The sequence below is a fragment of the Salvelinus alpinus genome, chromosome 8 (assembly GCF_045679555.1).
Source record: "Salvelinus alpinus chromosome 8, SLU_Salpinus.1, whole genome shotgun sequence".
NCBI classification, from domain to species: domain Eukaryota; kingdom Metazoa; phylum Chordata; class Actinopteri; order Salmoniformes; family Salmonidae; genus Salvelinus; species Salvelinus alpinus.
Window position 1 is genome coordinate 83429435 of NC_092093.1, and position 27858 is coordinate 83457292.

Here is a 27858-nt window from a genome sequence, read left to right on the forward strand (position 1 = left end):
TGACCCTGTATGTTTGACTTTACAAGGGATAGTTCACGTTTCAAAAATGTTTGCTTATTTTCGACTTCCCCAGTGTGCTGTTATTTCATCCAAACTGTTTTGATGTTTTGTTAGCTGGTTATTTAGTATTGTCTAGAATATAATGGCTAGCATTTTTGGAGAATACAGCAATGCAATTGGAAACGGATTGTATTAATTATCAGGGCATTGGGACATTTTCAAGATGCAATCAATTCTTTTCAGAGACATTTTATTAATTTTAAGAATTGCCTGTACAATATTGGCACCCTTGCACTTTTTATAAATAAATCACAATTTCTTCAAAAATTAGTTTAAAACTTCTTGTCAATAGGGGGGCGCTATTTTCACTTTGGAAAAAATTGTGCCCAAATGAAACGGCCTCGTACTCTTTTCTAGATCATACAATATGCATATTATTATTACTATTGGATAGAAAACACTCAGAAGTTTCTAAAACTGTTTGAATTATGTCTGTGAGTAAAACAGAACTCATTTTGCAGCAAACTTCCATGCAGGAAGTGAAAAATCTGAAAACGAGGCTCTGTTTCAGGGGCTGCCTATTCAATTGCCTTATATTTATCGATATGCATGCACTTCATACGCCTTCCACTAGATGTCAACAGGCAGTGGAAGGTGGAATGGGGTGTCTAGCTTGATTTGAGGTCGAATGAGAGCTTTTGGAGTGGCAGTTCAGGAATTTTCTTTGTCTACCAAGGCGCGCGAAGTACCTCGACATTGTCTTCTGATAAGCGTTCAGTCTACATGCCGAATATCTCCGGCTCTGATTTTATTTGATACATGTGATAATAACATCGTAAAGTAGGTTTTTTCAACCGAGTTTTATCAGATTATTCAACGTTTATTGGGACTTTTGGAGTTTTCCGTTCTTTGCGTCGAGAGAAGATGGGAACGTTATCAACCTTGGCTAGCATTGTGGCGCGAATTCGACAGAAGAAAAGGACATTCTAAAACCAAACAACGATTTATTCTGGACCAAGGACTCCTTGTACAACATTCTGATGGAAGCTCAGCAAAAGTAAGAACAATTTATGATGTTATTTCGTATTTCTCTGGAAAATGTTGATTCCTATTCTCCGCCGTTTTGGTGAGCGCTGTCTCGTAATAATGCAAGCTGTATGTTATGGTAAAGTTATTTAAAAAAATCTAACACAGCGGTTGCATTAAGAACCAGTGTATCTTTCATTTGCCATACAACAAGTATTTTTATGTAAAGTTTATGATGAGTTCTTTGGTCAGATTAGGTGAGTGTCCAAAATAGCTCCGGACATTTTGGGGAAATGTTGCTACATATTCACAATGTATAACCACGGTTTGCAGCTCTAAATATGCACATTTTCGAACAAAACATAAGTGTATTGTATAACCTGATGTTATAAGACTGTCCTCTGATGAAGTTGTTCAAGGTTAGTGATTAATTTTATATATTTTGCTGGTTTTTGCGAAAGCTATCCTTGCGGTGAAGAAATGCGTTTGTGTGTTTGGCTATTGTGGTAAGCTAATATAATTCTATATTGTGTTTTCGCTGTAAAACACTTTAAAAATCGGAAATATTGGCTGGATTCACAAGATGTTTATCTTTCATTTGCTGTACACCATGTATTTTTCATAAATGTTTTATGATGAGTATTTAAGTATTTCACGTTGCTCTCTGTAATTATTCTGTCTGCTTCGGTGCTATTTGTGATGGTAGCTGCAATGTAAAACAAGGATTTATACCTCAAATATGCACATTTTTCGAACAAAACATAAATGTATTGTATAACATGTTATAAGACTGTCATCTGATGAAGTTGTTTCTTGGTTAGTGACTAATTATATCTCTATTTGGTCGGTTTTGTGATAGCTACCTATGCGGTAGAAACATGGTGAAAATATGCGGTTGAGTCTTTGGCTATTGTGGTTAGTTAATATAAATACATATTGTGTTTTCGCTGTAAAACATTTTAAAAATCGGAAATGATGGCTGGATTAACAAGATGTTTATCTTTCATTTGCTGTATTGGACTTGTGATTTCATGAAAATTATATTATATGATATCCCTGTCCCGTTAGGCTAGGCTAGGCTATGCTAGTCAGCTTTTTTGATGAGGATGCTCCCGGATCCGGGATGGGTATTAAGTAAAGTTAAATTGAAAAAACTATTTGGTGAAATGACATGGACAAAATGAATATCACCCAAGAGCTAATACCTGGTTGCAGAGGGTTTGGCCAGATAACTGCCAACAAATGCTTCCTGTGGACATCAATTAGCTTGCTGCACCTTTTATTGGATCCCTAAAACTGCTGCAAACTGCTCCAATTCTACAATATTTTAGGGATGCCTTCCACCAACTGCTGTTTTCAGTTCTCGCCATAGATTTTTGATGGGATTCAGATCTGGACTCAACACTGGCCACCTCCAAATAGTCCAGCTTTTCTTCTTGAACCATTCATGGGTGCTTTCTGATGTGTGTTTTGGGTCATTGTCCTGCTGGATAACCCAAAACCTTTGACAGAGACTCCTTTTTTGGACACTGATGACTCACAAATGTCTCTAGCAAACAGAGGTGATGCTGTAATTCCATATTTATCTGCAATCTGTAGGGCTGATAATTTTAGTTATAATTTTGCATAGTAATGCATCTTAATCCCTTTTTTCCATCAGTCACAATTCCTGCAGCCCACAGACAAGTTTTTCCATTTCATGACTCATCTTTCACTGAGTCTGAAGCAGAGGGATCTGGCCCACAGATTCAACATCCACCAGCGGACTGTGAGCTGCATCGTGACAACATTGGGCAACTTTCTTAACACATTTCTTTGTTTCAGCCCTATATGGAGGCTCTGTCAGTGAGAAGGAGATCCTGAAGCAGTCTGACATCGTTTCTCTGCTGAAACCAGCGATGGTCACAATGGTGGACAAAGGTTTCCATGTGGACGACAGGGCGTAAGGGCGACAGGGCGTAAGGTCTACAGACCAGCTTTCCTCTGAAAGAGAGCACAGGCGCCAGCAGCAGAAGTCAGGGAGACGCAATACATCTCGGCTGATGGTCCCTGTGTAGCAGCTGATTTGCAGAGAGAAGGAGCACAAGCTGTTTGACACTGTCATCCCTCTCACCATCACTGGAAGCATCAACCACCTCTACACCTTTGCCTGCCTTGTCGTCAACTACCAGAATGGGCCCCTGGTCAAAGCATGGGCAAAGGACTAGCGATGCTGTCAATTTCAATACTATTAGACTGGTAACTGGTTTCCCGGTTTTTGTTTCTGCTTCAGTTTTTTTTCAAGTCTATAGCCTGTGTCAACAGCTACATTCAGACACTTTCTTGAATATAAATGCCATTATGTAGGCCTGCACTCTACTATTTTGTCCGGTGTTCTCAATAACAAACCAACATGTTTCCCCAAAACATTTGATATCACTATCATTTCAACTACATTGTTGGATTCAGAGGGATAAAACAGTTATCCACTGTTTCTGTGCAATCTTTCAAAATCTAAAGCCGTATACTTCATAACTTTAGGAAATAATAACATCTGTTGAAATAATCACAGATATGGTGAAGACGTACAAAATGTGTTTCATCTTTTAAGATTAAAAATCATTAGAGACAAACAAGAACTGGGACTATTACATAATGCTCATTTGGGAGCTAACATGGCTGCCATAGAATATTTGAGTGTTATGTGAAGGCATCATAATGCAGAAACCTCAATGTCCCAACTCTCTAAACACATGGCTCTGGATATAGTGTGTTTTGGTATGAAACAAGTGTGTTGGAGATCTTGTTTTGCAACAAAACACATTCTTAAGTAAATGTTTTAAAAGTATGAGAACAGAAAGGGCCCAAGACCATTAATTTCAGATGAAAAAATATACAGTGGGGTCCATAATTATTGGCAGCCTTAATAAAGATAAGCAAAAAATACTGAATAAAATAAATTAATCTAATGCAAATACTGAGCTACTATATAAAAAAAAAATATATATATATATATTATACTAATACAATTGCTCAGAGAAAGAGAAAAAACGAGCTCTATTTTCATGTCATCTGACCAAACAGTAGCACCACCTAGAGTTTAATAAATGGCATTGGCACATGGTTGGAAACAGCGCTGTGGTCAGATGACATGAAAATGAAGCTCTTTGGCCACGCACACCAGTGGTGGGCTTGGTGTTGAAAAACAGAAGCATATGCATAAAAGTACCTCATACCTACGGTAAAATGAGGTGGTGGATTTTAATGTTTTGGGGACTATTTTGCTTCCACTGGTCCTGGGGCCTTAAAGGTTAATGTCATCATGGACTTTACCAAGTACCAGGATATTTTATCCTAAAACCTGGTTGCTTCTGCCATGAGGCTGACACTTGGCTGCAAGTGGATCTTCCAGCAAGACAATAATCCCAAGCACTAATCAAAATCCACAAACAGATGGTTAATTGAGAACAAAATCAACCTGTGGTTTGATTTGAAGAGGGCAGACGAAAGATATCAAGGATCTGGAGAGATTCTTTATCGCGGAATGGTGGTCTAAGATCACTCCCAATGTGTTTGTTCTCCAATCTCATAAAACATTGAAGAAAAAGGCTCAGTGGCGTTATCCTCGCAATGGGAGGGTGCTGGAATATTGAAAACAGGGATGCCAATCATTTTGACCCCTATCTTTTTTAGATTGTTTTGTATTACTTGTTAAACAAAATCTCTTCTGCTGAGCAATTGTATTAGTATAAAATAATGTAATGTTTTTGCATATAATATAGCTCAGTATTTGTATTTATTTCGCCCAGCGGTTATCAAGGATGCAAATTATCATGGAACACAATGTATCTTAAATGGCTGTGTTTTCATTAATTTGATTATGCAATTTTGAATCCCATTCTAAGCATACAAAATGTGTAAACTGAAGTGAAAATTAGGTCTCTCCCATTATCCTAATTTCTCTCTTACCATCACTGGTTTCCTGGGGGGTGGAATCCACCACCTGCCAGCCACCTAAGTTCTGGTGTGCAGGGAGGTCAAGTCTGGACAAGTAAGCCTCGTTCCAGCAGTGGTAGTTCCTGTGGAGACAATGCACACCTTTCACAAACACTATCTGGCATCCTGCACTCACCAGGAACACTATCTGGCATCCTGCACCACTCAGGTACACTATCTGGCATCCTTCACCACTCAGATACACTGTCTGGGATCCTGCACAAACATTTTCTTCTTGGAGCACGAACCAATGATTTAAAGATAACAGGGACATCTAGTCCATTTCACCCCCAACCATGCTATGACTAAACTGTTTTTACAGTACATACAGTGAAAGATAGAATTATAGAAAACTACGTTCTGGGATTTCATTTTCATTCAGTACAAATGGAGAAGCAGATATATAACTACCAGATTGAGTCTCTGGTAAGGCGCTCGTTCAGTTCAAGTACATTTCCCACTGAGTTGAAGACGAGATCTGTGATTATGTTCCCTGTGTTGTCGTGGGCGGAGCTGAAGTTGGTGATCACCCTGGCAGGGATGCCCAGACACCGCAGGACTGGGGCAGGGGAGGGAACACCATTAAAGAGGCTAGGCAACACTTCAAAATAAGCATATATTAATTAACATGCAATTGTTAACATTAATAAATGTTTAACTAACTAGGATGATTTTTTTTTGATGAGCATGGCCTTATTTCTATTACAGCATACTGGATGACTCTCATTCATATTCTGTTCACCCAGCTCAATGTAACAGCGGTAGGTTTAGGCTACTACATGATACAAACATGTTCCCTGTACCCATCATGAGGTTCCTACAACCTAGTCTATGAATGAAAGTTTGCAATGTAGGTGCACAGGTCGGGAGAATTTTGAGTAATCAAGGTGACAGACTGTGACACATTCAATACCGCCTTGCACACTCAGCATCTAGCTGATCTAGGGTGTAATATGTTTTTCCCCATTTTGTTCCGTTTCCTTCAGTTTAAGAAATGTTTTAACAGAATCGCCGGAATGAATACACCTCTTATCACACGCAAACAGTTCACTTTCATAGCAGCCACATAAAAACAGCATGATCACTTTACTTGTTGTTTACAGTTGATGTCGGAAGTTTACATACACTTAGGTGGGAGTCATTAAAACTCGTTTTCAACCACTCCACAAATGTCTTGTTAACAAACTATAGTTTTGGCAAGTCGGTTAGGACATCTACTTTGTGCACGACACAAGTCATTTTTCCAACAATCTGTTTACAGACAGATTATTTCACTTATAATTCACTGTATCACAATTCCAGTGGGTCAGAAGTGTACATACACTAAGTTGGTTGTGCCTTTCAACAGCTTGGAAAATTCCTGAAAATGATGTCATGGCTTTAGAAGCTTCTGATAGGCTAATTGACATCATTTGAGTCAATTGGAGGTGTACCTGTGGATGTATTTCAAGGCCTACCTTCAAACTCAGTGCCTCTTTGCTTGACATCATGGGAAAATCAAAAGAAATCAGCCAAGACCTCAGAAAAACAATTGTAGACCTCCACAAGTCTGGTTCATCCTTGGGAGCAATTTCCAAATGCCTGATTTCCAAACGTACCACGTTCATCTGTACAAACAATAGTACGCAGGTATAAACACCATGGGACCACGCAGCTGTCATACCGCTCAGGAAGGAGACGCGTTCTGTCACCTAGAGATGAACGTACTTTGGTGCGAAAAGTGCAAATAAATCCCAGAACAACAGCAAAGGACCCTGTGAAGATGCTGGAGGAAACAGGTACAAAAGTGTCTATATCCACAGTAAAACGAGTCCTATATCGACATAACCTGAAAGGCCGTTTAGCAAGGAAGAAGCCACTGCTCCAAAACCGCCATAAAAGCCAGACTACGGTTTGCAACTGCACATGGGGACAAAGATCGTACTTTTTGGAGAAATGTTCTCTGATCTGATGAAACAAAAATAGTACTGTTTGGCCATAATGACCATATTTATGTTTGGAGGAAAAAGGGGGAGGCTTGCAAGCCGATGAACATCATCCCAACCTTGAAGCACAGGGGTGGCAGCATCATGTTGTGGGGCTGCTTTGCTGCAGGAGGGACTGGTGCACTTCACAAAATAGATGGCATCATGAGGGAGGAAAATTATGTGGATATATTGAAGCAACATATCAAGACATCAGTCAGGAAGTTAAAGCTTGGTCACAAATGGGTCTTCCAAATGGACAATGACCCCAAGCATACTTCCAAAGTTGTGGCAAAATGGCTTAAGAACAACAAAGTCAAGGTATTGGATTGGCCATCACAAAGCCCTGACCTCAATCCTATAGAAAATATGAGGGCAGAACTGAAAAAGCGTGTGCGAGCAAGGAGGCCTACAAACCTGACTCAGTTACACCAGCTCTGTCAAGAGGAATGGGCCAAAATTCACCCAACTTATTGTGGGAAGCATGTGGAAGGCTACCCAAAACATTTGACCCAAGTTAAATAATTTAAAGGCAATGCTACCAAATACTAATCAAGTGTCTGTAAACTTCTGACCCACCTGAAATGTGATGGAAAGAAATAAAAGCTGATATTAAATCATTCTCTCTATTATTCTGACATTTCACATTCTTAAAATAAAGTGGTGATCCTAACTGACCTAAGACAATGAATATTTACTAGGATTAAATTTCAGGAATTGTGAAAAACGGTGTTTAAATGTATTTGGCAAAGGTGTATGTAAACTTCCGACTTCAACTGTATATAATTCCTTCTCGTAACTATCTACACGCTCTCCTCCTCTCACCTTTTCCCTTCCATTGTGGACACCAGTGCACAACACAACAGCTGTCTGAACAGGCGAAAAAACCTTTCCAAGCCAAACCATATCACGACCGCTAACCGCTATACACAGCCTACATACTGTAGTTGTCATGTCATAATAGTCAACTGGACCTAATAGAACTAACGCATTAGTAAACCCGCTACAATCATGCAGTACAGTGTACAGTCAGAAAGCAGTTTAGCAGTTACACCAGTGGGCTCCGGTGGCAATAAATTAATTAAACCAAAAGAGTTCCATTGATGAAGTGTGTACAACCCTCTCAAAACTAAGCATGCCTTTGATGCAACTTTTTTCAAATCATCATTAGAGGTGCATCATGCAGCCTTACAATGTATTACAAATCAAAACATATAGCCGAACATTTGTATCACAACTAAAGTTGCATGAATAACTAAATTAAGCAACTAGAAGTATCTGTTTCTTTGTTAAGCGCTCAACAAAGAGGAGCAGCATGTGCGCATCCCTCAAATCTTGGAGAAAATAGCCTTTCTGTTTTATTCATCTATGTGCCTTTAGAGGCCATGCAATTCAATTACTCATCTTTAAAACAAAAGCAATTTAGGTCAAAATAATGAAATAGAGGGACAGATAAATAGCAATAAAAAGTTTCCCATAGAGGCACAGAATATGTTCGAGGAAAAACAAAAAGAAATGGAGGAACTTATTCAAGAAAGATCAAGTGTAATATATTATAAAAAGTAAAGCAAACTGGATGGAATATGAGGGAAAAATGCACCAAATCATTTCTTATCTTCAACATAGAAATGCTACCAAAAATAATTTACTGAAACTTGTTACAAATAACAGTCACCCATGATTCACTAAAGAATATTTTGAAAGAGGAGGCAAAGTACTTTAATCATACATTTTCGTTTCAGTCTCCTCCATCTCCACTAACCAACATTTTTTTTCTATTAATAATGTAAAATTAACAGCTGTACAGAAAGACTCATGAGAAGGCCAAATTACAGAGGAGGAACTTCTTGATGCAATTAAAACCTTTATAAAACCTTTACCTTCTTTTGATGTACCGTACTCAGAGGACCGTTTATTAGCATGTTTTAAAAACTCCTATTAAACTGGTAGATTATCAGATACTCAACAAGAAGGTCTGATTACATTATTACTGAGGCAGAACCCAAGTGGTAAATATATAAAGATCCAGTCCATAAAAAAATTGGAGGCCCCTTACACTTCAGTTTTGTGATGAAAAATACTAGCAAAATGCGTAGCGCACAGAATATTTTTTTTATTGTTGAATATTATTCATCCTAATCAGACAGATTTTTTACATGAATGATACATTGGACATACCAAACCTGCATACTGGACCCTATTCCAACTAAACTACTGAAAGAGCTGCTTCCTGTGCTTGGCCCTCCTATGTTGAACATAATAAACGGCTCTCTATCCAGAGGATGTGTACCAAACTCACTAAAAGTGGCAGTAATAAAGCCTCTCTTGAAAAAGCCAAACCTTGACCCAGAAAATATAAAAAACTATCGGCCTATATCGAATCTTCCATTCCTCTCAAAAATTTTAGAAAAAGCTGTTGCACAGCAACTCACTGCCTTCCTGAAGACAAACAATGTATGTGCACCTGCAAGATCCCGGACATTTCTGGGGGGAATGGCCTTAGCCTTCACCCTCCAATCCAATAGGTCCCAGATGTGCTCAATAGGATTGAGATCCGTGCTCTTCGCTGGCCATGGCAGAACACTGACATTCCTGTCTTGCAGGAAATCACACACAGAACGGGCAGTATGGCTGGTGGCATTGTCATGCTGGAGGGTCATGTCAGGATTAGCCTGCAGGAAGGGTACCACATGAGGGAGGAGGATGTCTTCCCTGTAACGCACAGTGTTGAGATTGCCTGCAATGACAACAAGCTCAGTCCGATGATGCTGTGACACACCGCCCCAGACCATGACGGACCCTCCACCTCCAAATAAATCCCGCTCCAGAGTACAGGTCTCGGTGTAATGCTCATTCCTTCGACGATAAACGCGAATCCGACCATCACCCCTGGTGAGACAAAACCGTGACTCGTCAGTGAAGAGCACTTTTTGCCAGTCCTGTCTGGTCCAGCGACGGTGGGTTTGTGCCCATAGGCGACGTGTTGCCGGTGATGTCTTGTGAGGACCTGCCTTACAACAGGCCTACAAGCCCTCAGTCCAGCCTCTCTCAGCCTTTTGCGGACAGTCTGAGCACTGATGGAGGGACTGTGTGTTCCTGGTGTAACTCGGGCAGTTGTTGTTGCCATTCTGTACCTGTCCCGCAGGTGTGATGTTTGGATGTACCGATCATGTGCAGGTGTTGTTACACATGGTCTGCCACTGCGAGGATGATCAGTTGTCCGTCCTGTCTCTCTGTAGCGCTGTCTTAGGCATCTCACAGTACGGACATTGCAATTTATTGCCCCAACCACATCTGCAGTAGTCTTGCCTCCTTGCAGCATGCCTAAGGCACGTTCATGCAGATGAGCAGGGACCCTGGGCATCTTTCCTTTGGTGTTTTTCAGAGTCAGTAGAAAGGCCTCTTTAGTGTCCTAAGTTTTCATAACTGTGACCTTAATTGCCTACCGTCTGTACGCTGTTAGTGGCTTAATGACAGTTCCACAGGTGCATGTTCATTAATTGTCTATGGTTCAATAAACAAACATGGGAAACGGTGTTTAAACCTTTTACAATGAAGACCTGTGAAGTTATTTCAATTATTATTTGAATTATCTTTGAAAAAGGGACGCTTCTTTTATTGCTGAGTTTATAATGAATAAGAATTCAGAGGGCAGAAATGATTCAATATTAAAGCTTTAGACCTCTCACTAAAGGCTTCAGTCATACAAAATTTACAGTATACTTAAAAAATTACTGGTTCTCTGGCAGATTAGTAAGAATGTCTCTCCCCGTGTTCAAGAATGGCATTTTCCCCTTTATTCAGATTACAAACTCTCACTTTCAGTTATTTGAAAATGAAATAATCTCCAAAATATCGCTATTTTTAAAACAAGTCATAGAATGTTGGTTGCAATTTCAGTTTAATCCACCAGAAAAGAAAGTACAAATATTATGGTTAAACTCAAATATGCAAATTGGTTTTTAAAAGAATTGAAAAATGGTTTAGAAACGGTATAATCTTTGTAAATAATATCCTAAATAGGACTGGTGGAGTTATGTCACACATGCAGCGAACAAAAATATATGGAAATGCCTGCTCTTCTAAAAAATAAACGAATTGCAGCATTGCCGCAAAAATGGATGAGGCAATTGGAAGGGGGGGAAAGTAAGGAACTTGTCTGTCGGCCCTCCTTTAAAGACCTGAATTGGTTCAAGAAAATTGTGATAAATAAAAAAGTATATCAATTTCATTTGGAGCTGTGCCATATAGATCGCAAAATAGTTGAAAAGAGATTTTTGATGTACCGATTCCATGGCACATGGTTTATGAACTGATACACAAAACGATGCTGGATTCTAAACTTTGAGTTTTTCAATTTAAATTACTATACAAAATTCTTGCAACCAATAGAATGTTATACTGTATATATGGGGGATACAACCATCCCAGATCTGCAGATTTTGCTGCAAAGAGACAGAATAATTAGGCAATTTGTTTTGGTACTCTTCATGTTAACCTTGTTTTTGGCCGCAGGTTCAGGAATGGCTGAAGAATTATTGCAAACTCTGTAAATATAACTGCTGGGTGATTTAAAAAGCCATAGTCAATCCATCAATAATAGAATAATACTCTTAGCAAAAATGTTTCTCTTTAATTTACAATCTGTAGAAACTACGAGAATAGAAAGGTTCAGAACTTTTGTGAAACATCACAGCACAGTTGAAAAATATTTGGCAAATAGAAATCAAAACTGGACGGTCTTCAGAAATAGATGGGATGGTTTGAGGGTTTCTGAAGGATGGGATTAAAAACAAACAAAAAATAACTATTTTAAAATATACTGTTATCTGTAAAATGTACATAGTATGTACAAGCTGGAAGTAGAAGTCTAAGTGTTGTTGTCCATTAGTTTACTCCAATTAGGGGAGGGGTGGTAGGGTTACGGGAAAATAATAAAGGAAAATATTATTTAAAAGACATATATTGGAGATTGGAAACAATGCAGACAATCCATCCATCTGCAATATTAAAGCTGAAAAATGTCAATGAAAAAGGCAACCTTTCTCAGATGAAAACTGCAGTTTATAACTGGATGGGCCTGTTTTTTATTGACCATCAATCCCTCAGTGCAAATCACAGGTGATGTGGAAGACACATGACCTATGTTGTGAGGTGGGCATAAAGCGGTTGACTGAATTTGAAAATGAAAAGGGAATTTGATCAGGCACTCACAGGTGTTGAATGTCCCGGCATAGACCCAGCACTGTGCGTAGCTGACGGGCCCTTTGTTGGCGTATTGGAGCAGGATCTGGTCACTGCCAATCCAGAAGGTTGGTGCAGTGCCACGGGAGTAGTCATCACTCCAGTTGCCCACCAAGACCCCGCGGTCATCCTGGGAGTTCATCTGGTTCCACAAAGAATGGAAAAATATATAAACAAAAAAACGCAAAGAGATTAGTGCACCAGGCATAAGGATAGGTTAGTTTGAAATTAAATGTTCAGAGTAAGTTAATAAAAGCATGCAAAAGGAAAGTGTTTAATTAATTAATTGTTTCCCTTTATTCATATCACAATCAACTTTTACCAGTTGAATGTAGACACAAATATACACTCTTTTGACACTTTTTCCTGAAATATTATATAAAAATAATCTAGTGAGGCAATATCTCATTCAAGATGTACTGTATATGTGTAAGGACCGACGCTGGAGATTAGAAGCAGGTACGGGGAGTTGAACATTTAATAAGGAACAGAAATCAAACAGGACAGAGACAGCGTCAGAACCCGGTATGCAAAGGCCAACAAACATTAATCCTGACGCGGGGAACAGACAGATATAGGGGAGATAATGACACAGGTGATTGAGTCCAGGTGAGTCCAATAATCACTGATGCGCGTGACAGGGGGAGGCAGGTGTGCGTAATGATGGTGGCAGGAGTGTGTAATGCTGGGGAGCCTGGCGCCTTCGAGCGCCAGGGAGGGGGAGCGGAAGCAGGCGTGACAATATGTATAGTATCTACTGCAAATCACATTCTGTGGATGTAGACGGAAGTTCAGGTTAAACGCTTGGTATGTCTTGTGGTTGTGAAAAGCACTCGGCTCTTCTTAGTGCTTATACTAGGGCTCATTTTGGAATTTGTGTAGTGTGCTTAAGTTATCTGCAAATATCACTCACCATTGCAGAGCCTATCCTGCAGACTTTGACAGCATCGCCTCTGTTTACTAGCGGCATGTGTGAGTCATCCAAGATTTTGATACAGACATCAAGAATCCCTTCCGCAAACTACAAGAGAGAATTACAGCCTCCAGCCTCAAAAAATGAGCAATAATAACACAACTGTACATGTGTGTGTAAAGTATAGAGGATATTAAGGTATTTGATCTGTGTGTGTGTGTGTGTGTGCATGTGGCATGTGTGTGTAGCCTTTTACTGTACCTGACCATAATACCATTGCCTTCCCACACCTGATTCCTCCTGGTACATGCAGCCATTTTCATTCATCACATACTCCTGCCTCTCTTCCTCATTGGGCATGTACACTTCATCATCTAAAGAAATCAGAAATAAATTGCAGCCTCATTACCAGAATCTGGTCATCTGTTACTTTAGATGTGACTTGTAAGAATTGTAAGGATGAGAATTGGATGTTCTTCATTGATTACTAATGCCTGACCTGTATCTATAAATTCATTTGTGTCACGTGAACTAATTGAGACGGTGGTCGCATGTCCTGGAAGGAGGTCACGTCCTATTGAGCGCCGTCTGGTGTCCAAGTCTTTGCGTTCACACAGCTGATGTTCCACTATCTGAACGCTCCTAACGGCGCATTACATTGGTGGCAGCTGTGTTTTTGAGCGTTTTTAACGTCTGTGGAACCTGTTTTCTGTTATCGCTGGACTTAAGTGACATGACCGCGCTAGGTAGCATGCATGCTAGCCAGGCCTGCTCCAGCCCTGTGGAGCTTTAACAAAAAGAAAAGGAAAAAAAGTAACTCCATGTTTTTCTTTTGGGAATCAAAACATGCTTTTCATGCAGGCTACAGTATCTCATCACTGTCAGATTTTTTTGGTATCATGAGTCAACGAATTAAACATTTAATTGTTTCCCAAATGTTTTGTTCCTAAACAAGTTTAGTGTATTTTGTCAATTTATGAAACAACAACATTTCTTAGTGGGAGGGGGACAAATGTTAGGATGAGAATTGATGTTCATCATTCAATACTTGTGTCCAAGTCTTAGCTTTCATATAGCTGATGTTCCACTCAACGAATCCTCCAAACGGCGTGTTAAAGCATGTTAAAAATGACACATGCATTGGGGCAGCGAATTCCCTGGGATGTTACTGAGCGGTCCCATAGCGGTCTGACACCTATTTAGTCAGTGTTCATTTTAATAATGTCCCTTAGAGAAAAACCAACATGAATTACACTTGATAACATGTGTTTCTCATGTGAATGCATGTGATCTTAGGTGAAGTTAATGTGATAACTTGTGGCCAAATGTAAAAGCAACATGTGGTCACAACTTGCAGACTTGTTTACGTGTTGCTGTGCGTTTTGTTGCCAACCTTACATTGCTACCTGACAACTTTACGGTTTTTACTTTTTAATTACCGTTTTTATTTACATTTTTTCCCTCGCTCAAATTTTTTTCATTCAACTTTTTCACTCCGGAAGCTTTATCTGGACATGGTTCGTCAGGACTTCCAACAGCCGAAGCTAAGTAGTAACATTAACATGATGCCTTCTATTTGTAGTCGCTGTGCTCATAATATACAGGAGAACGATCGCCTTACGGCGAAGATAGCTGTGCTGCAAGCCCAGCTTCAGACGCAATCGTTAGGCAATTTCCGTGTAGGAAAGGATGAAGTACAGTAAGTACAGATAGTAACGTTAGTATAAATCCCCTCGCACGGTCCCCGCAGCCGGACAACTTTCTCAATGCTTCTGGAGGGAAATGCTGTAGGAATGCTCAACAGATGTTGCTCATTCAGCCGACAGAAACTTTCAACCGGTTCTCCCCATTAAGCAGCGAGTAGGAGTCAGAGGCCAAGCCTTCTCTGGTCTCTACTCCTCCCGTTACGGGGTCTGAGACGCCGAAGGCTCCCACCATTAGCTCTGACAAATTGAAAACCCTAGTCATTGGCGACTCCATTACCCGCAGTATTAGAATTAAAACGAATCATCCAGCGATCATATACTGTTTACCAGGGGGCAGGGCTACCGACGTTAAGGCTAATCTGAAGATGGTGCTGGCTAAAGCTAAAACTGGCGAGTTTAGAGATATTGTTATCCACGTCGGCACCAACGATGTCAGGATGAAACAGTCAGAGGTTACCAAGCGTAACATAGCTTCAGCCTGTAAATCAGCTTGAAAGATGTGTCGGCATCGAGTAATTGTCTCTGGCCCCCTCCCAGATAGGGGGAGTGATGAGCTCTACAGCAGAGTCTCACAACTCAATCGCTGGTTGAAAACTGTTTTCTGCCCCTCCCAAAAGATAGAATTTGTAGATAATTGGCCCTCTTCCTGGGACTCACCCACAAACAGGACCAAGCCTGGCCTGTTGAGGAGTGACGGACTCCATCCTAGCTGGAGGGGTGCTCTCATCTTATCTACCAACATAGACAGGGCTCTAACTCCTCTATCTCCACAATGAAATAGGGTGCAGGCTGCCACTAGCACAGTCAGTGTAGTCAGCTCAGCTATCCCCATTGAGACTGTGTCTGTGCCTCGACCTAGGTTGGGCAAAACTAAACATGGCGGTGTTCGTCTTAGCAATCTCTCTAGAATAAAGACCTCCTCCATTCCTGCCATTATTGAAAGAGATCGTGATACCTCTACATCTCAAAATAGGGCTACTTAAAGTTAGATCCCTCACTTCAAAGGCAGTTATAGTCAATGAACTAATCACTGATCATAATCTTGATGTGATTGGCCTGACTGAAACATGGCTTAAGCCTGATGAATTTACTGTGTTAAATGAGGCCTCACCTCCTGGTTACACTAGTGACCATATCCCCCATGCATCCCGCAAAGGCGGAGGTGTTGCTTACATTTACGATATCAAATTTCAATTTACAAAAAAAAAAACAGACGTTTTCGTCTTTTGAGCTTCTAGTCATGAAATCTATTCAATCACTTTTTATAGCTACTGTTTACAGGCCTCCTGGGCCATATACAGTGTTTCTCATTGAGTTCCCTGAATTCCTATCGGACCTTGTAGTCATAGCAGATAATATTCTTTTTTTGGTGATTTTAATATTCACATGGAAAAGTCCACAGACCCACTCCAAAAGGCTTTCGGAGCCATCATCGACTCAGTGGGTTTTGTCCAACATGTCTCTGGACCTACTCACTGTCACAGTCATACTCTGGACCTAGTTTTGTCCCATGGAATAAATGTTGTGGATCTTAATGTTTTTCCTCATAATCCTGGACTATCAGACCACCATTTTATTATGTCTGCAATCGCAACAAATAATCTGCTCAGACCCCAACCAAGGAGCATCAAAAGTCATGCTATAAATTCTCAGACAACTCAAAGATTCCTTGATGCCCTTCCAGACTCCCTCTGCCTACCCAAGGACGTCAGAGGACAAAAATCAGTTAACCACCTAACTGAGTAACTCAATTTAACCTTGCGCAATACCGTAGATGCAGTTGCACCCCTAAAAACAAAAAACATTTGTCATAAGAAACTAGCTCCCTGGTATACAGAAAATACCCAAGCTCTGAAGCAAGCTTCCAGAAAATTGGAACGGAAATGGCGCCACACCAAACTGGAAGTCTTCCGACTAGCTTGGAAAGACAGTACCATGCAGTATCGAAGAGCCCTCACTGCTGCTCGATAATCCTATTTTTCCAACTTAATTGAGGAAAATAAGAACAATCTGAAATGTATTTTTGATACTGTCGCAAAGCTAACTAAAAAGCAGCATTCCCCAAGAGATGATGGCTTTCACTTCAGCAGTAATAAATTCATGAACTTCTTTGAGGAAAATATCATGATCATTAGAAAGCAAATTACGGACTCCTCTTTAAATCTGCGTATTCCTCCAAAGCTCAGTTGTCCTGAGTCTGCACAATTCTGCCAGGACCTAGGATCAAGAGAGACACTCAAGTGTTTTAGTACTAAATCTCTTGACACAATGATGAAAATAATCACGGCCTCTAAACCTTCAAGCTGCATACTGGACCTTATTCCAACTAAACTACTGAAAGAGCTGCTGCCTGTGCTTGGCCCTCCTATGTTGAACATAATCAACGGCTCTCTATCCACCGAATGTGTACCAAACTCACTAAAAGTGGCAGTAATTAAGCCTCTCTTGAAAAAGCCAAACCTTGACCCAGAAAATATAAAAAACTATCGGCCTATATCGAATCTTCCATTCCTCTCAAATTCTTTTGAAAAAGCTGTTGCGCAGCAACTCACTGCCTTCCTGAAGACAAACAATGTATACGAAATGCTTGAGTCTGGTTTTAGACCCCATCATAGCACTGAGACTGCATTTGTGAAGGTGGTAAATGACCTTTTAATGGCGTCAGACCAAGGCTCTTTATCTGTTCTCGTGCTCCTAGACCTTAGTGCTGCTTTTGATACCATCGATCACCACATTCTTTTGGAGAGATTGGAAACCCAAATTGGTCTACACGGACAAGTTCCTCTTGTGGTTTAGATCTTATCTGTCGGAAAGATATCAGTTTGTCTCTGTGAATGGTTTGTCCTCTGACAAATCAACTGTAAATGTCGGTGTTCCTCAAGGTTCCGTTTTAGGACCACTATTGTTTTCACTATATATTTTACCTCTTGGGGATGTCATTCGAAAACATAATGTTAACTTTCACTGCTATGCGGTTGACACACAGCTGTACATTTCAATGAAACATGGTGAAGCCCCAAAATTGCCCTCGCTAGAAGCCTGTGTTTCAGACATAAGGAAGTGGATGGCTGAAAACTTTCTACTTTTAAATTCAGACAAAACAGAGATGCTTGTTCTAGGTCCCAAGAAACAAAAAGATCTTCTGTTGAATCTGACAATTAATCTTGATGGTTGTACAGTCGTCTCAAATAAAACTGTGAAGGACCTCGGCGTTACTCTGGACCCTGATCTCTCTTTTGACGAACATATCAAGACTGTTTCAAGGACAGATTTTTTTCCATCTACGTAACATTGCAAAAATCAGAAACTTTGTCCAGAAATGATGCAGAAAAATTAATCCATGCTTTTGTTACTTCTAGGTTAGACTACTGCAATGCTCTACTTTCCGGCTACCCGGAAAAAGCACTAAATAAACTTCAGTTAGTGCTAAATACGGCTGCTAGAGTCCTGGCTAGAACCAAAAAAAATTATCATATTACTCCAGTGCTAGCCTCCCTACACTGGCTTCCTGTTAAGGCAAGGGCTGATTTCAAGGTTTTACTGCTAACTTACAAAGCATTACATGGGCTTGCTCCTACCTATCTTTACGATTTGGTAATGCCGTACATACCTACACGTACGCTACGGTCACAAGACGCAGGCCTCCTAATTGTCACTAGAATTTCAAAGCAAACAGCTGGAGGCAGGGCTTTCTCCTATAGAGCTCCATTTTTATGGAATTGTCTGCCTACCCATGTGAGAGACGCAGACTCGGTCTCAACCTTTGAGTCTTTACTGAAGACTCATCTCTTCAGTAGGTCATATGATTGAGTGTAGTCTGGCCCAGGAGTGTGAAGGTGAACGGAAAGGCTCTGGAGCAACGAACCGCCCTTGCTGTCTCTGCCTGGCCGGTTCCGATCTCTCCACTGGGATTCTCTGCCTCTAACCCTATTACAGGGGCTGAGTCACTGGCTTACTGGTGCTCTTTCATGTCGTCCCTAGGAGTGGTGCGTCACTTGAGTGGGTTGAGTCACTGACGTGATCTTCCTGTCTGGGTTGGCACCCCCCCTTGGGTTGTGCCGTGGCGGAGATCTTTGTCGGCTATACTCTGCCTTGTCTCAGGATGGTAAGTTGGTGGTTGAACATATCCCTCTAGTGGTGTGGGGGCTGTGCTTTGGCAAAGTGAGTGGGGTTATATCCTGCCTCTTTGGCCCTGTCCGGGGGTATCATCAGATGGGGCCACAGTGTCTCCTGACCCTTCCTGTCTCAGCCTCCAGTATTTATGCTGGAGTAGTTTATGTGTCGGGGGGCTAGGGTCAGTCTGTTATATCTGGAGTACTTCTCCTGTCTTATCCGGTGTCCTGTGTGAATTTAAGTATGCTCTCTCTAATTCTCTCTTTCTTTCTCTCTCTCGGGGGACCTGAGCCCTAGGACCATGCCTCAGGACTACCTGGCATGATGACTCTTTGCTGTCCCCAGTCCACCTGGCCGTGCTGCTGCTCCAGTTTCAACTGTTCTGCCTGCGGCTATGGAACCATGACCTGTTCACCGGATGTGCTACCTGTCCCAGACCTGCTGTTTTCAATTCTCTAGAGACAGCAGGAGCGGTAGAGATACTCTCAATGATCGGTTATGAAAAGCCAACTGACATTTACTCCTGAGGTGCTGACTTGTTGCACCCTCAACAACTACTGTGATTAATATTATTTGACCATGCTGGTCATTTATGAACATTTGAACATCTTGGCCATGTTCTGTTATAATCTCCACCCGGCACAGCCCCTCATTGCCTTCGTTCCCTTATTTATTTTAAACGTGTGAAATCACAAACTGAAAATGAAAACACTGCACCACCTTGAGTTCACGTTAACGTGGTGCAGTGTTTTCATTTTCAGTTTCACATATGGTGTCTCTTTTTTTTACATATGGTGTCTCTTTTTTTTTACTCAACATGTGACATTTTTTTATTTTCCTCACGTGAAAAATGTGATTTCACACGTAAAAAAAAAAATAGGGGGACGAAACGATATGGGGGTTTCAAAGTAAGTGGTACGATGTTCAGATAAAATAAATAATTTTTACACTAATCAAGGATAATATGATTCCATTTGACATGATCACTTAGTACTGACTTTTCAATATGACCCCACCTGGGATTTCAACTCACAACCAATGGATTTGGGGTACGCTGATCAATCTGCTGCGCTGCAAAGTCTGTACTATATCGTTCCTCTACACTTTCAATACCTATAATACATCTCTGCACATGAGTTCCATCTGAATATTCTCTGATCATTGATGATGTGAGTTGCTTTTCTGTATAGTTGTCTTATGTTGGTGGGGCATATTATTATTGTAAATATGTTTTTTCTTGAGTGTATTTTTAACAAAACTGAGATTTAATTTACCTAAATCCAAATTGTTGGAATACAGGTTAAATCAGCCATTGACACAGACGTGGTGGCGTAGCAGGAATATTGGAATACCTTCAACTAAGAGGTTGCGAGTTCATATCCCAGGTGAGGACATGTTGAATAATAATTACTGTATAAACATACACAATGTAATCATGTGAAAGTGTCAATTATTTACATTGTATGTTAAAAACACAGTTTGTGTATTTATCCTAACGTCACATTTTTGTTTGGAGAGGCATCACCTGTGAAATCTCATGTAAAATATTAACGTGAAAATTTGAATCCACATGTGAAAGGTTATGGGATCACGTAAAAATCCACATGTGAAATTTCATGTGAAATATCATCACTTTATGTGTTCCAAAATAACAATTTCACATGATTTAACATTGAATGTCACATGTGAATTCATATAATTTTCCACGTGTGAAATCATTAGTTTTTCCCCATAAGGGGTGTATAATGCAAATGTTTTATCTTATCTTAAGCGGTCCTCAGAGGACAAACAAAAATCCACAAAGATTCCACTCACTGGACGCCCAGGCGTTGAACAGGAGGTAGAAGTCTGTTCCAGAGTCCTTTTGTGTCCTTGAAACTCCATTGTAACTGATGACCGCCACAGTTGTGTAGTACTTTCCGATGATGGCGTTCGCAGAAGGGGTGATGCCCACCACGCACTCATCCCCTTGTTGCTGTAGCATGCGGCCGGTCCAATTCCCAGTTTGTGAGCCGTTAAAGGAGATGATGATCTTTGTGCCATTCAACACGTTGGTATTGATACCTGAGGGAGAAGGTGACATGACAGGGGAAACGTCAACACATGTAGACACTCATGTTTCCACTGTACTCTTAGTATTTAATATGACGTTATGTGGTAACAATCGATACTTTCTGGTACATTCTTCAAAGAATTAACCTCAGTTGGTAACAAATGGTACCAAGTAGTTATTGTTTTAATGAGCCGTAAAGAAACAAAGCAAGTAAATCATAAGTTATTACTGTGTAATTATTGTGTTACCATGACATTTATTTAATAAATACCTGGTAATTTTCTGTACTGTAAAATAAAGTGCTAACAAAAAAACTGTTGAGTTAACAACACATCAACCAACACAAGTCGAGGTCTGCTCAATATCACAACATTACAGAAGATACTGTTCGTGGTAGTCTGTGCAGAGCGACTGCAATAAAGGTGACCTGGAATGCAACAAACCATCAGTAGTCAAAAAAGTACTCAATTGTCATACTTGGGTAAAAGTAAATGCTTTACATCAAATTCCTTACATTAAACAAACTAGAAGGTAGGATTTTCTTGTTTTTTTTTATTTATGGACAACCAGGGGCACACCTCCTGTCACGCCCTGACCGTAGAGAGCTTTTTATGTCTCTATTTTGGTTTGGTCAGGGTGTGATTTGGGTGGGCATTCTATGTTTTTTTCCCTATGTTTTGAGAATAAAAAATTATTTTATACTCCTCCTCTGAGGATGAAGAGTAACAAGGATCGGAGGACCAAAGCGCAGCGTGGTAAGTGTTCATGATGAATATTTGAATATATGATGAATATATATAAAAACCGAAACAGTTCCGTGTGGAACATACAGACACGGAAGACAACCACCCACAAAACACAACAGAAAACAGGCTACCTAAATATGGTTCCCAATCAGAGACAATGACTAACACCTGCCTCTGATTGAGAACCAAATCAGGCTAAAACGAAAAACCCAACATAGAAACACAAAACATAGATAACCCACCCAACTCACACCCTGACCATACTTAAACAAAGAAAATACAAAAGAACTAAGGTCAGAACGTGACTGGCCGGGTATGGTTCTCAATCAGGGACAGCTGACTATCGTTGTCTCTGATTGGGAACCATACTTAGGTAGCTTTTCCCTACCAATGCTTTGTGGGTAGTTGTTTTCTGTTTTGTGTCTGCACCAGACAGAACTGTTTTGTGTTGTTCCATTTTGTTATTTTGTCTCAATGTTCAGTTTAAATAAATAATCATGAACACTTACCACGCTGCGCTTTGGTCCGATCCTTCTTCAGACGACGAACGTTACACCTCCAACTCTCACGCATCATTTACAAATACAGTATTTGTTTTTAGTCAGTCCTTCAGAGGCAGTAGGGATGACAACAAGTTACATTGATAGGTGTGTGAAATTGACTGTATTTCTGTCCTGCCTGAGCATTCGAAATGTAACAAGTAATTTTGGCTGCCAGGGAAAATATATGGAGTAAAAAGTACTTATTTTCTTTAGGAATGTAGTGGAGTAAAAGTAAAAAGTTGTCAAAAATATAAATAGTAAAGAACAGCTACTCACAAAAAAGTACTTAAGTAGTACTTCAAAGTATTTTATACTTAGTTACTTTACACAACTGCAACCAATAACTGCAGATGGATTACTAGGGACTAGGGTACGCTGCTGTAGCTGCACATATTTCAATTCACATACTGTATCTTCCTAACACTTTCATAATTTCAACAAGGATGATGCATGTCCATTTGCACCATTTGTCACGACTTCTCCCGAAGTCGGTTCCTCTCCTTGTTCGGGCGGTGTTCGGCGGTCGACGTTACCGGTCTTCTAGCCATCGCCGATCCATTTTTCATGTTCCATTTGTTTTGTCTGATTGTCACACTCACCTGGTTTCAATTCCCTAATTACATATTGTATATGTTCCCTCTGTTTCCCCCATGTCCTTGTCGGGAATTGTTCATTGGCTAGAAGACCGGTGACGTCGACCGCCGAGCACCGCCCGAACAAGGAGAGGAACCGACTTCGGCAGAAGTCGTGACACCATTATTTTAGAAGTGCCTCACAATTACCACGCAACCACTCTCTCAAATCCAATAAATGTAGGCTAAAGGATATTTTGTGTAATATTGTGCTTTTTTATGCCCTATTCTCAAAACCTTTTGAACACAGTAAACTAAGAATTTCACAGCAGATGTAAGAGGACAACACCACATTCGGGGAGATAAAAATATATTGAGCATGAAAGCCTTTTCATGGCATAAGTCGTTTGAAGATAAAAAATGGTGTCATACTTCTTAAGCAGTCGTTTTGCTGTCGTTCCTATTTTATTTGTACTTAGTTGACATATTGCAGTTTTGTAGCTGACACAAAAGGACCTAGGGCTTGATACAATCCGTATCGCAGAAGTTCCGTGGTATAATACGATTTAAATTTAAAGGCAATGTTCCTGCGTTTGTGTAGACTGCATTCACAGTAAACGCTGCCATCTCAATTGGAAATTACCATTACATTTCAATCACGCTATACCGCTGAACTTCCGCAATATGGATTGAATCAAGCGGCAAATCTTTTTATCAATTCCCCTGTGAGTATGATGGAAGCATTCAGTATAATGTGTGAAAGAGACCCTGGACACGTCCCTATTCTACACCCTTCTTCCGAAGTGTGCACTTGCACACTCTGTCATGGATTCAACAATAGTGGAAACTCCCTAAATCCATGACTGGAAGTGTGCAAGTGCACACTTGAGGAGAAGTTTGGAGAATCGGGAGGCACCCCAAGGTTACTATCAACAGATGTTACAGATGTTTAGATGGGAATATGTCAATAATCTGTTTTTCTTTCAACTTGGCACTTTTATTAATTAGAGTTTCTGATTGGCTACAGAGGCTAAACACAGATGACAGAGAGAAGACTAGGAGAGGAAGAATTTTACTATTGAGATGCAACTTCACCTCTAACACACCAACACCTCCCATTAAAACTATTACCAATTGTTGAATACTGTAATTCATACATCACCGTCATTGAAGTCAAGCAATGCATGTCATTTCATTTTTAACCAGCAGAAAGGAATGTACACTACATTGGTGGAAATGTGAACAAACGTCTTACCAATGTAAAACTCAACCTGGAATTTGTCACTGGGATTTACGGGCTGGTTGAACTGGAGGGTCATCTGAAACTCTTGGGCTCTGCGGACGATGAGAATGTTGTTTTTGCCTTCGTACAAGTGACAGTGGTGGTCTCTCTTGTTCTCATTTTGCATCATGTCCACTCTCACACATTCCAGGGTGGCTGCAAATAAGGAGATCACAAGCTAAATAATGATGTTTAAATAACAAGGTAACAAACCTAAAATATTTGGGGTAAAAAAAACGTTTTGGGTAAAAAGGGTGCTTTTCAGGATGTCAGGTCTGAGTGTGAAGTCAAAATGGGAACAAGGATTTCTGCTGACCACCTCGGCCGAACATAACTCAAACCTGTGGGCCTATACAGCAAATTCTCCAGTGATACAAAAATAAGAAATGAACACTGAGTGTTCAATCAAAACTGAAACAGTTGAGTCTGTGGACCTATAGACACCAGAACAGTGTTAAATAAATACACTGCTTAGTGTAAAGCCTTATTCAAACATTTCCCAAAGTGCCTTGCTTTTCAAGTAAATTGTAGATGTACCACCCATGACTGTATTTGTTAGTGACAGAGACATGATTGTTGCATTCATCCAATTTATGTCCTACATTTAGAAGAAAGGGTTCCAAAAGAGTTATTTGTGGAGGGACAGGGTTTACCAAGACCCTTTAACATCCTAAGGACAGTTTTTGGAAGGAAGGGTTCTTTGATTGTTCTTTGGAAGGCCAGAAGGATTCTACATAAAACCATATATGATATTAACCAGCATGCTTTTTTGCAGGAATATTTTCAAAATTGTTTGTTTTACTATAATGTGTTTTTGCATACACATTCATTGGTTGATACATTTTATGCTACACAAAAATAAATTACATACAGTTCTCTAAACTAATCCAATCTGTTAGTAATTGGATGTATTTCACCCGTTACTGAGATGGTTGTTCCAGTTTAGGTGATTGAGGAAGACGGTTTTAGGAAGAATCTTTGCGTGATAAAATGGTTATTGGTAGAACCCTTCATTGAGGGTTCAAGGTAGAACCATCTACGAGGGGTTCCTACGGGGGTTCTTTGAAGAACCCTACATAGAGGGTTCTAGATAGAACCCTTTACAACATATTCAGTTCAGCACCAAAAAGGATCACCCTTTGGGGACAAATCGAAGAACCCTGTATGGTTCTACTTTGCACCTTTTTTTGTAAGTGAGATCCAAAGTGAATTTGTAATTGTTTCATTTATTATGTAACACAATACCATATGTTCTTCATAAGGCCTTATTTTGAGGGCTTAGTTTTACCATAATACAGCTATTGATGTTACATTTGATACCGAAGCTCAGAGGCATGTGTCAAAATCGCTAAGCAGTTTGCTTCGAAGCAGTATGCCAGTGCCTCTGTCACTTTATCAGAAGCATGTGATCAATTATGTCCAAAGCTTTGATTTGTCGAACAACCACCTGATTGGTTTGGTATTAGTTTCAGTAGAAGACAAAAGGACTACCTTGCGCAAACGCTATGGCAGCGTTTTCCCAAACTCGGTCCCCAGGACCCCAAGGGGTGCACGTTTTGGTTTTTGCCTCAGCACCACACATGATTCAAATAATCAAAGCATGATGATGATGATACATTCATTGTTTGAATCAGCTGTGTAGTGCTAAGGCAAAAAACTAAACGTGCACTCCTTGGGCTCCCTAGCACTGAGTTTGGGAAGTCATCAATAATTTTTTGTGATGGGGAAACAAAGCTTCTTGAAGCATTGAGGCTTTCCAGGCAATTGTGTCGAAAATACGTTCATTACTAGATGCTTTCATCAACACGGTGTAGGCTAGTGGCACCGTAGCACCTGCTCACTGTAGCCATGTCAGGTAGTTGTTCGACAAAACAAAGTTCCAGACGTCATTGATCACATTTTTAAAAATGATACAGGCATCGGCAAACTGCTTCTAAGGTAACTGTTTTGCAATTTCGACGCATGCTCCAGAGCGCCAGTATCAAACATAACATCACTAGTTTACAGGCCAAATCAGACATGAAAATCACATTATGCTAATTTACAAGGTTATGTGTAATTCCTATTGGAATTCAGACAGTGCGTGATTAACCAACTCTTCAAATTTGTATCATCTGCAACTAGTATTCAGAATGACTTGAAGAATTGTCAAGATACATTTACAAGACTAACTAAACCAACTAAATTGGAACAACCATTTCAGTAATGGGTGCAATAAATCCAAGTAACATATTGTATTACTTTAGAAAATGTTTGTAATTTATATTTCAGTAGCATAAGATTAATGAATTAATCAATCAATCATGCATAAACATAGATACTGAAACAAACAATTAAAAAAGTCTACCTGCAATAGAGCATGCTGGGAAATATTATAATGACGTGCATGGTTATGAGTTTCAGGCCCCTGTATTAGGACAAAACTAGGCCCTCAAAATAAAGCCTTTTGAAATACATAATCGTATAATCTTATATATATATATATATATATTAATCGTAAAATATTTGCTTAGGATCTCACTTGGTGGATGAATGCAACAACCATCTATCTGCCTCCTGAGTGGTGCTGCATATCAGTGCTAGAGGTATCACTACAGACCTTGGTTTGATTCCAGGCTGAATCACAACTGGCCATGATTGGGAGTCCCATAGGGCGGCGCACAATTGTCCCAGCGTCGTCCAGGTTAGGGTTGGGTGGGGATAGGGTGTCATTGTAAATAAGAATTTGTTCTTAACTGACTTGCCTAGTTAAATAAAGGTTAAATAAAACAAATAAAAAATGCAGTCATGGATGGTAACTCTACAGTTTACTCGGAAGGCAAGGCACTCTGGGAAATATTTGAATAAGACTATACACTAAGCAGTTTCTTAATTTAACACTTTTCGGTGTCTATATGGGTCCACAGACTCTGGTATCAGTGTTGATTTAACACTCTTAGTGTTAATTACTCTATTTTTAACACTGAAGAATTTGCTGTGTTATGTGTGTTGATCTCATTTATGATAGACGGCCAAGGACTGGGGTAAGAAATGGTGATGCACATTTTTTGGTGAATGATGAATTACTTACTGATTTTAGAGAATGAACTAGTTCTCTCTCTTTTTCTCTCTCGTACACTCGCACACACGCACGCACACACAAACACATACTTCCAACACTTATTCTATTTATCTTGTACCGTCACTGGAGGGGCCATGGGGAATTGCCACATCCTCCCCAAAGTTATCAAATTTTGGAAGACTGTGGTCATCTTGCTCAGCGTTGGAGCTACAGATGGGGCTTTCCAGGCGCCCAAGGAAGTTGGTCCCGAAACAACGTGCAGAGGAAGACATGTTGTAAAGCAGGGGTCAACAGTTTTCGCTGTTCTGTAGATCAAAAAAAGATTTTAAAAAGTCGTCAAGGAGATATGTACTGTATTTACAAGCAGAAAATGCTTGTATCTATAATTGCACAACATATTGCAACCGGGGCCGCACCCAGGACCTGGAAAATGTTTTCGAAATTAACAAATCGGAACTCAGTCGAGTTCTCAACTACAAATCAAATCTAATTTTATTCATCCCCTGCTTCGTAAACGACAGGTGTAGACTAACAGTGAAGTGCTTACTCACAGGAATTTTACTGTTGAGAGTTAGAATAGCAGAATTCACAAGGTGCAATTTCAAAACTTGGTAGTGCATCAATTAACCCATGTCAGTCAAAATGTTTTAGATTGGTATAT

The 27858-nt window shown here is 40.1% G+C and overlaps 1 protein-coding gene across 1 annotated transcript in view; it reads right to left on the minus strand.

The window, feature by feature from the left end:
- LOC139583775 (coagulation factor XIII A chain-like) overlaps nt 1-27490 on the minus strand; it is a 31888-nt gene extending 4398 nt beyond the window's left edge. The window contains exons 1-8 of the mRNA XM_071415223.1: nt 27316-27490; nt 24110-24292; nt 20757-21005; nt 13384-13496; nt 13123-13230; nt 12180-12351; nt 5413-5560; nt 4975-5084 (exon numbers count right to left, since the gene is read on the minus strand). Coding sequence (XP_071271324.1) covers nt 4975-5084; nt 5413-5560; nt 12180-12351; nt 13123-13230; nt 13384-13496; nt 20757-21005; nt 24110-24292; nt 27316-27469 — 1237 coding nt within the window. The 5' untranslated portion in view covers nt 27470-27490. The remainder of the gene's footprint in view (nt 1-4974; nt 5085-5412; nt 5561-12179; nt 12352-13122; nt 13231-13383; nt 13497-20756; nt 21006-24109; nt 24293-27315) is intronic.
- Nucleotides 27491-27858: the final 368 nt, after the last annotated feature.